This window comes from Mus pahari, chromosome 21 (genome assembly GCF_900095145.1).
Source record: "Mus pahari chromosome 21, PAHARI_EIJ_v1.1, whole genome shotgun sequence".
NCBI lineage: Eukaryota > Metazoa > Chordata > Mammalia > Rodentia > Muridae > Mus > Mus pahari.
Genome location: NC_034610.1, coordinates 28,203,443 through 28,214,082, shown reverse-complemented (window position 1 = coordinate 28,214,082; position 10,640 = coordinate 28,203,443). Strand labels below are relative to the sequence as shown.

General features: G+C 42.8%; 1 protein-coding gene across 2 annotated transcripts in view; it reads right to left on the bottom strand.

Annotated features, from left to right (window-relative positions):
• Positions 1-623: 623 nt before the first annotated feature.
• The window catches only part of Ppp1r14c (protein phosphatase 1 regulatory inhibitor subunit 14C), a 92,979-nt gene continuing 82,962 nt past the window's right edge, over positions 624-10,640 (bottom strand). The window contains exon 3 of one of the 2 annotated variants that reach the window (XM_029533177.1): positions 624-2,236. In XM_029533177.1, the coding sequence (XP_029389037.1) occupies positions 2,162-2,236 (75 nt within the window). In that variant the 3' untranslated portion in view covers positions 624-2,161. The remainder of the gene's footprint in view (positions 2,237-10,640) is intronic. The other variant, XM_021221596.2, reaches the window with a different exon arrangement.

Below are 10,640 nucleotides of genomic sequence, written 5' to 3'. Positions count from 1 at the left end.
GTATTACATAAGCTAGGTGACTCAGTGTTTTAGGGAAGGATGGGAACCAAGATTTGGCCTAGAATCTACCAGGATCACCCAGGATCACCCAGGAAATCTGGTGATGCCACTGAGCAAGGGCAGGAAGGAAGGCCAGAGTGTATACAAATGGGATGAGGGGTTTTGGAGGCAGGGAAACGAACTCCTTCGTCTTCATCACTTGGGCTGGTGAATCCTGGCAGAAATCCTACACCTATCTCATTTCCCTGGCTCTTAACATGCATGTCAGTCTATTAATACCTGAAATGCTTTATTAACTTGAGATCTTCTTACAGGTTTCTCTCCAGTGGGAAAGGGGAGTTTTCCTGAAGTGAATAGAGCACAGCTTGGGAGAGAGTTGAAATGGGAGCAAGCAGTGCTGAACACACACTGCTCATCTTGTTTCCTTCTTAATCCAAGAACACGGCTGGGTCCTCTGCTGAAGACACCAAGAAAAGCATCAGGATTAATTGTTTGTAAGTACTTGGAAAATAAGAGGCTAGCTCCACAGGCACTTGGGAGTCCCATCTGCGGAAAACAAACCAACCCTCCCCCCGCCCCCAGTATGTTCAACTGCCATACACACAAGCTTGTAAGCAGCTCCCTTTATTTGAGTAAATAGCTTGTAAATAAATCATTGGTAAACATTACAAAATTAAATACATTTTCAAAAGCTTGCCAGTATACGGAAAATTCACAAACATAGTTCTTTTAAAAAATAAAATATGTTCAAAGCACCCTTGATATAAATTGCCTGGTCCCTGTTTTTCAGACAGGGCCACCTGGAGACTTCTCACAGCAGGCAGGGTTTCCAGGGGAGGCAGCAGGGGCTTCCTGGAAGGAAGGAAGGAAGGAAGGAAGGAAGGAAGGAAGGAAGGAAGGAAGGGAGGAAGGAAGGGAGGAAGGGCTTTTACTCAGTTTTTACCCTGCCTACATCCCATATGAATTTTAATTCTACTCAAAGAGCTGGTATGTAGCTGTGGGGTTAGGGTAGGTCATCAGACCTAGCTCCTAACATGGAAATCAAGGTCACGATCGGGACCATGAACCACTGAGAGAAACCAGAGAGGAAACCAGACTTCTAAGCCAACACAGATCTTGAGGAGTCTTCCCATCTCTACATTTCTCAACACTCAGTTTACACTTCTGGGCTGATGGTAGTGGCACAGAAGAGGCCAGAATCTGCTTCTAAGAAGGAAGTTCAACCCGCTGGTTTCCTTTTGACCTGCTTTCATGGACAGAGCTCATACAGGGCATTGCACTGAAAGCAGAGAACATGTGGCTACCTGGGGCTTCCTTTCTCGATTGCAAAACTCTGTTCAGGACGTGTAGGCATTTCTTTATCAATCAGGCTGGTTTTCAAAATTAAGAGGTCATAAAAACTTAAAAAAAAACCACAACGAGGCAATAAGTACATGACCTGGCGAAGCATCTCAACCAATGAAACAATAAAATTTATGAATTAAGCCCCTGACCAACTCAACACATGTGTAGTATGGTTCACTGTAATAACGAACACACCAAATTCTTTCACTTTGTCGCAGAAAGTGGATGCTGAAGGTGGATGACATCTGTCTGAAGAATGTCTGGAGACCTTTCGAAAGCACATGTGTTGTGACCACATCTAATAGGAAAGCCCAGGCTTATTCCATGGACCTGATACAAAGCTCACATCTCTAGTTTTAACTTAGTGTTTGTAGATATATACAAGCATGAGATAGCTTTGACGTCGAAGTCAAATGTACAACTTAAAATGTCTTACCAAACTGACCGTAAGAAAACCATCTCCCCTGTATTGTGAGATCCTAAATTACGGCTGAGTCCTGACAGAAAACACGCCTGGCTTGTCCATCCTCGTGGATGTGCCTGTTTTGATAGTCCTTGGTTGGGCTACAGTTCAAGTTGTAGTAGCTTTGCCATTAAAATATTACAGTAATGAAAACCCTTTAAAAACAACAAAAGAAGGAACACTTTTGAATAAATGTCTAACACCCCCCCCAACACACACACATACACACCAAAAAATGTTGTTGTAAAAGACAACTATGGTTATTTTTTTTTTTTTTTTTAAGAAAAGTATCTGTGGGGTCCAAATCCCAGGTCGCTTTCTTCATCTCCGAGAGAATTCTACCCTGTTGCAAAATCATATGCTCTTCTTCTGCGGAGGGCTCAGCTTCCTCATGCCTCTTATCCGGGAGAGCAGCTCTCTGATGAATTCCTAAAAAGACAACAAGGAAGTTAGTACAAGAGGCCACATTATTAAAGCCTGGGCTTGAGAATGGGCCCAGTCACTGATTTCAGCTGAGGTCAATGAATGCCCTTGTATGTGTTAAACTCCAATGTAAAATGAGAAAGGGAGTTTTAGGAAAACAGGAAGTGCTTAACCTTCACAGCCCAAGCCTTCTCCTTGCTCTTCCTGTTTTATATTTGTAAAGCTGGTAGCCAACTAGACTTTCTGGTCAGCGAGGAAAGACAGAATGAAGGGTCATACCAGGGCCAATGGAGAGCAGACATGGATAAACTGGTCTTATGGAAGTATCATGGTTTCATATGTGGAGCCCTTCCAAAAACTGGCTCTCTGGCTCTCTCCTCCTGCCAACTACCCCTGCAGTAATAAACTTCCCAGGCTCTGAGAGCCATGTACCCTTCTCTAGCCCTAAGCCATGATAAGCTTTACGTTGCTCACCACTACCACAATTTGATTTTTTAACAGTCTTTGCTAGTATAAAACTAATATGTGCAAATTTTGCTTAAATATTTGGAAAATATAAACTCCTTAGAACTAGCCACACTGAACAGACTTGCTGGTGTGAACATTGTTCTTAGCTACTTAGGTTACACTGTCTGAGCCTTCTTGTCTACTTGACATTGTATGTCAAACTTTGCCTTGCTACATGAAAATCTTTCTATGTACATAGATGGCTGCATAGTCCTGTTTCTACCAGGAGTATCACTGCCGAATTCCCCAGCACTAGACTCTCAGATGCAGTCTTCCAAGTTATGAGCAATAGTATAACTGAAACCTGTACATTTCAATAATTCTCCTCAGTCTACATAATACTTTTTGGAGGCTGTTCCACAACTTGGTCGGATAACTCACACATCTTACTCCCCACCATCCTTGACAGTAGACAGTAGAGGAGCATGATAGAATCCCTGTTTTAATGCTCAGTCCACTTATCTTAACTAACTTAAAGAATTTTCATGGATAAAATAACATTTTTTCCCATTTATACTGAATGTTTATTTCGAAAACCTAAGTTCCTCAATGTCTACTTCACTCTGTGACTTAAACAGCCTATAGGATTTGGCACATTCAGTTTTTGGAAAATTTTGGAAATTGTTATGCAAATAATTGCTGTGCATGCAAATCTCATGCAAATGACCAGCAGGAGTCAAGTATTCCACTTCAAGTTTCCTCTTTTGATAAAATCCAAGGTCAAAATCAGAAACCTTGTTATTTCTTTCATGAAAATGATAATTTTTGTATTGTGGTAATAAGACTTTCACAAAGATAAAACCCACATGAGGAACAGCAAAATCAATTAAATGTGTGTGTGTTTGTGTTGTGTGTGTTATACCACAGCAAACATATATAGATCAAAGGACAACCTTGTGGGGTTGGTTCTTTCCCTCCAGCAAGTGGTTCCAGGGAACAAACTCAGATAGTCATGCTCGGAAGCAAGTGCCTTTATCCTCTGAGCCATCATGCCGAGCCCTCCATTTAATTTTATAGAAACGTAACCTTATGTGTACATTTTAATATACTGTCTGTGCATGTGATGACTAATCTTGGTGGTCCATCAATTTGACTACATCTGGAATCAACTAAAACCCAAACTGCTAGGCACACCTTCAAGGGATTGTCTTAATTTGAATATATTATATCTGAGCTATGCTTTCTAGTGCAGTTCACATGCTTTCCTTCACTCTCTTTGGCAAGTTCATCGCCCCTGTTGCTGTGGCCATTATTACATCCAGCATCTTCAGGTTTCCAGCATAGACTGAAAAACATTAGCTTTCTAGGAACTCTCTGGGACTCCAACACCAGGTTAGGACTGTTGAGATATCAGCATAGTTGACTGAACAGCTACTGAATCCCCGGGCCATCGCATTGTGAGAGCCACCTTTGCAATAACTGACTGTATCCGGTAGGTCAGTCTAACAATGCTTCTTTTTAATATGGGTCTTATTAGTCTGTTCATTTAGAGAATTCTGACTAATACAATATGCATAAATGCCTGTTTATATTATTAATTAAATTTGCATATGTGGGTTTGTGAAAAGCATCAAGATCAATATGCAGTCCCCATACAGAAATGTGACCATGACACTTGCCCAGAAGGATTCAGTTTATTTCCCAATGATTCTCCAGGAACACTCAAGGATTTCTAGTCAAGAATACTTTGGTGGCTGCAAGTCTGTTTCTCTGGAGCACTTTGGGCCAGTGACAATTTATTTCCCATTTATTTCCAAAACTCAGCCTTGGGCTAAGGACATAGATTTAGTCAGAGGAGGGCTGTCTTTTGAGAAAGCAACCTCTGTCCTGAGACATGAATTAATTGGCCAGCTTTGGGGAGGCTTGGTAGGGCTTGCTGACAGTGCAAGTACAAAGACCTTCAGACAAACAAGGCAGGGGATGGATGTCCCTGGCATAGAAGGCCAGAGTGAGGAGGTAGGAAAATACTAGAGGTCACAGATAGGACCTAGTGGGCCACATAGCAGAGATTTGTCTTTGCCATGGAAAGCCACAGGAGGCCCTGAAGCATAGAACAGTGTGGTTACATTTGCATCCATTTCTGAGACAGAGCCAACAGACCCTGCTGTTCCACTGAGCACTGAGCACGCGGGTAGGAAGCAGAGAAGAGGAAAAGGAGAGAGAAAGCCACCATTCTTCAGCAAAGGGGATGCTATTGGCTGAGCATGGGGACAAACTGGAGGGGAAGAAGTAAGTTTGGGATGAGATGAATGTGATGTGGAACTTCAGCTCATGCAGGCAGATGTGACGATGGCCCTCAGCAGCCTTCCCATGGGTGACTTTCAACTTCAACACAAAGCAAATGGCCATTATCGAGCCACAGAGGCAGATGACTAAAACAAGGTTTCATTGGTGGAATTCAACCCATACTACCCCATTCTGAACAAACACAGGTCAAAACTAGCTAATAGGTTCATACCTAGGGTTTGTAAACCAAGCAACTCAGTCCCACACTGTTCATTCAGTACAGTGCCCTGACTGCATGTGGCTACTGAAATTTGTTAAACTAAGTAAAATGTAAAATACTTGTTGGTGGTCACTCTGGCCACACTTTAAGGGACACACAGTCATATGGGCACCAGACAGCACAGGTGCAGTCAATAATATTTACATTATACCAGAAGAGTCTATGAGTCGGTGCAGACAATGGTGCATTAAGCTGCAGAGTTGGATGGGGAAACCTTGGAGATGACTGTAAGCACAGGAAAGTAGGCAGAAGAGCAAGACTGGAGGCTGCATGACAAGGGAAGACAGGAGGCAGAGATGGGGCCACAAGAGGTAGGGGCTGGAATCAGACAGAAAGCAGTGAAGGAGCTCAGAGCACATCCAAAAGTCCTATGCTAATAAACAAAGCCCTATGCTAAACAAACAAACAAACAACAACAACAACAACAATCAAAACAGGTTGGGTAAACAAGAGACATAGTCAACCCTATTTATTTGTCTCATCTTTATAACAATATCACACTGCCTCTGCAAGTTCAGTCTGCCAGTCCCGATGACGTGAGGTCATGTCATTCTGTCAATTTTAGCGACTTTTCTCTAAATGGTTGCGGTCATTATGAGTCCCTTAAACTACCTTAAGAATTTTAGAATAAACTCATGTGTCTATACTCAAAAAGCGTGTTCAGATTTGTGGTTGTGATTGCATCATTTAGTTATAGGAAAACTGACACTTTAGCAAAAACGTCTTCTCACCCAGGAACTGGGTGTGCCCCTGCTTCCCTTGAGTCTTTATTAAACTCAGCAACGTTTTACCTATTCCGGCGTAGAGATTGCACAGCTTGGATTGTGTCTGCAGGTATTCAATTCTGCCAGTGTTACTATGAAGAGCATATTGTTATTTACATGTGTTTGCTGACATTGTGTAGCATTATAATAGATTTTCTTTTTTTCTTTTTATGGTAACAATTTACTTCTATTTTATGTTTGAGGAAATAGCTCAGTTATTATTCAAAGCTGTATGCTTTCTTACAAAAGCCAGGGCAAATTAAGGACTCTGTACAAATCTTACCCGTAGTATTATAGTCAATAATAAACTCATCACACATTCATTTTAAAACCCCTAAAATTACATTTTACACTCACTGTGGGGTAGAGGAGCAACATGCCATACGGTAAAGAGGAAGTCCGAAGTCTATTCGTGAGGGTTGATCTTCTCCCTTCCCCACATGGGTCCTGAAGACTGAACTCAGACTATCAAGCACCTCTATCCACCAAGCCATCTAGCTGGCCTGGTCACATATTCTTTTTACTGTCTTTCTGGAGGAAGATTGAATTCATTAGGAAAAATGCAACCATTGGAACCAAGCAAAAAAGCAGAGCCGAGCAAAGAAGTCAAACCCTTTACTTCAAACTGCAACAATGATTTGGAATTTATAGTCAAGTCTTTGTGAGAGTTCTGGCATGTGGGGAAAAGATGGCCGTTTGTTCCCATTTTTTTCTTAGAATGTGGTTTGAATGAGAATGGTTCCCAGGGGCTCATGTATGCTCCATCTCTAAATGGTGGAACTGTTTGGGGGGGGCCATAGGCCCATCTATTTTAATACTCTGTCCCTAAATGGCATGACTGTTTTGGGAAGGAATAGGATGTTTGCAATGAGACAGTAACTAAGATAATCTGTGCAAGAAAGACTTTCCCCCATAATAGACAGGGATGTGATCGTGGCTATTCCCCAAGAAAGTAGGAACTTCAAAGCACAGGGAACTCAGATGCACATAGTCTGAATGAGTAGATGAGCTGACAGCAGGAGATATACTGCAATGTCAGAGAGCCACTAGGTCTAGTCCCCAGGTTCATCTCTGTCATATTTACTGATTCTAAATCTCAGTAGTTGAGATTTCAATAGATGCTTTCATAAGCACAGGCTAAAACTAGTGCCATTGTACTTTGGGACTCAGTGCTAGTACTTATTATTATTATTATTATTATTATTATTATTATTATTATTATTATTTTATCCCAGGGTAGACATGATTCATTTTCTGTCATTAATAGAATTAGAATCAATTTTAGTTCCATTAGGCTTACCACACACTGTAAATTCCAAAATAAGAGTCTCTAGTGCCACCCAGCTCCTCATTGTAGTACTTAGTGTTTGTTCTTTCTTATCTACCAGGCTCCAACCTAAGTCCTTCACAAATATTTGGCTTTCTCAAGTCTGTGGACAAGGGTCTCCACAGTACCAAACCAGAGAAGGCACTTGATTTGAGGAATGTGCCAAGAGCTTCTGCTGAAATCGAGATTTGTTTCAACTCTCCGGTCCTACACTATGCAATACTGCCTCTCCAATGAGTTCACACCCGTCCCCAGCGCTAAGCACAAGGTGTGTGATTCCTCCATCCAATAGTCCATTTTTAGATCTTCAAGGTGAACTTTCCACCTGTACCCTAAGTTCTTTTATGATGTGTGTGTGTGTGTGTGTGTGTGTGAGAGAGAGAGAGAGAGAGAGAGAGAGAGAAAATGTGTGAGTCTGTATGAGTGTATATGTGTAATGTGAGTGTGTGTGAGTGTACGTGTGTGAGAGTGTATGTATGTGTGTGAGTGGGTATGAGTGTGTATGAGAGTGTGTATGTGTGTGTGAGAGAATATTGTGGTGTGTGAGTATATGTGTATATGTGTATGTGTGTGTGTGAGAGTATGTGTATAAGAGTGTGTGTGTATGTGTATGAGAGGGTGTATATGTGTGTGTGAGCATGTGAGTGAGTGGGTATGAGTGTGTGTGAGAGTGTGTATGTGTGTGTGTGAGTGTATGTATATGAGAGTGTGTGTGTGTAAGTGTGACAACAATTAACAGGTGGCTTCCTTCATTGCTTTCCACCTTATTTTTTGACTCAAGACCTCCCCCTGATTCTGAAGTTTGCATGCTCAGCTAGCCTGGTTGCTTGGCGACCTCCTTCTGTCTCTGTCTTCTATCACTGAAACTATAGGGACGAACTCCTGTTCCCCGTTCCTTCCATGGGTGCTAAGAATTCACAGGCAAGACTTCTTGTTTCTTTAGCAAGCACTTTTCTCATCGAGCCATCTCTCCATGCCTCTGTCCTCCCTTTTAAAACACAAGTGTGTGTGGAGTGGCTCTGCTCTGTTCTCTAGCCTTGTGTCCCTGGACCCTGGACCCTGATCTAGGCAGGACAGTGTCTTTGGTCACAGATAACCCCCTCTACTTGCTATACCTCGTAGTATGCCAGAAAGTCCTTGCAGCCTCACCCCCACATCACTTTCTAATAGCCCATGCCACACATTCATGTTTCATTTCCTGTAATCCCTTCACTCTCTTGTTCTGACCCCGAGGGGCTTCCAAGTACCCTCCTCCACTACTTAGTATAACCCTAGATGGGAGCTGAAGCCTCGTTCCCAAACTTCTGTTAGCATTTGGGGTCACGCACAGATTTCACAATGCAGTTTTACACAGGATCCCCTGGGCACCTTTGTTCATATTTCACAGCCAGGCGTGAAACAGAGAGACTTCCCATTAATGCTCATCACATTTAATTTAATTCCCAAATGAACGCATCACCACCTGTTTACAGCTTGGAAGATCGATGGCAGAAACCAGGGAGGACCAAGAGTACAGAGCTTTATTTTTACGCAATGGGTGATAGTGAGTGGTACGTATGTGGGGTCTCCCACTTTCCTGAAGGAAGTGATGCTGGATCTTGAAGGGTGATGGCTGTGTCTAAATACTAGCCAGTGTGGGGCATCTGTGACCACAGGGGTCTGGGTTCAGTTTTCCCCTTCCTGTCAGACATAGCTCTGCCCATCTCTTAACTCATTATCCACACTTGCAGAAAAACATTAGAAACAATAGATTGAAACGTGTGTCCTTCTACTTGGTTCTTGGGTTGCCTCCTCTACTAAACCAGCCAGCTCTTACACAGCTCTATCCATCCATCTGAGGACCAGATGAGGTAAGCTCAGAGAAACTGCATTATCTATTCATTAATAATTAATCAATTACTAATTAATGGATTAGAATTTTTTGAAAGACAGAGTCATACATCACCCAAACCGGCATTCAGTTCGCTGAGTAACTGAGAATGACCTTGAACTCCTGAGCCTCCTCCCTGCCTCCTCCTGCCTAATGCTGAGGTGACAGGCAAACAACAGCAGTTTATATGGCACTGGGGAATCGATCCCAGGACTTCGTGTCTGCTAGGCAAGCCCTCTGCCAACTGAGCCACCATCTCAGAATGACTTAAGACACGTTCTGGCAAAGACATTTGGCACGGTGTATTCCGCCGTAAGCACTGCTTGAACAGTAGCTTGAGATGACGGTTTTTACTTCAGAAGACCTTCTCACTTCCCTCTTCTGTGTGGTGAGTTATATAGAAATGAATCACTTGATGCCTCCCTGATATTAAAGGCCTTTTGGGGTACTTTTCTGTTACTAACATCTAACCTACCCCCACTGTTGTCAAAGAACATATTTGTGTGACTTGAATCCCTGGCCATGTGAGAGTGGCTTTATGGCTCAGAGTATTTCTATATGGGAAAGCATTCTGTCTGTGCACATTTTATTTAAAAAAAAACCACAGGCTGTTTTCCAGCTCAGGGATTCACCACTGCCTTTATATGGCTTCCTCTCTGCTGAGCCCCATGCACTGAACACACTGAAAGAAAGCATGCGAGCTGCCTCCCACTGCACGCTGCAGGATCCCCATACCCAAGATACGTTTTGCAAAACACAAGAAAACCAAGAAGGATGACCATCATGTAGATATTACATTCCTCCTTAGAATAAGGAACAAAATACCCATGGAAGGATATAGGTACAGAGGAAAGCGAAAAGCCATTCAAGGCAATTCCCTACCCACAAAGGATGTGACTTTTGTGATACTCAAAAGGGGAGATGCATTCTTTTGGGGATTTTATTTCCCCCGATGACATGGAGGAGTGCTCCCTGGTGGGTGTGTATTCTATACAAGGATCTGGTCCTGGGTGGTCTGGATACAAGAGAGAAGAAAACTAAATGGCTGATATTCTACCTCACTACAAGTTACCAGACTGGAGTCATAAGGCAAATGTTTGAATGCAGGACTCTCAATACCATCTGAATTGGATAAATATGGGCTGACCCTGCACTTCACCCTAAGAATTAGCCCTAAGTACTAAGCTATGTGGTAGAAGCAGCTGGAAATCGTGTTTTCCAGGGGGTCTTAGGCTGGGGACGAAGATACATGCATAGGTTCATTAAAGAGGCAGGAGGTGCAGCGCTAAGAATGCATGCCCACTGAGCAGAGGAACAGCTCTTGCCAGCTAGCACATAGATCTTTCTCCTTCTCCTTCTCCTTCTCCTTCTCCTTCTCCTTCTCCTTCTCCTTCTCCTTCTCCTTCTCCTTCTCCTTCTCCTTCTCCTTCTCCTTC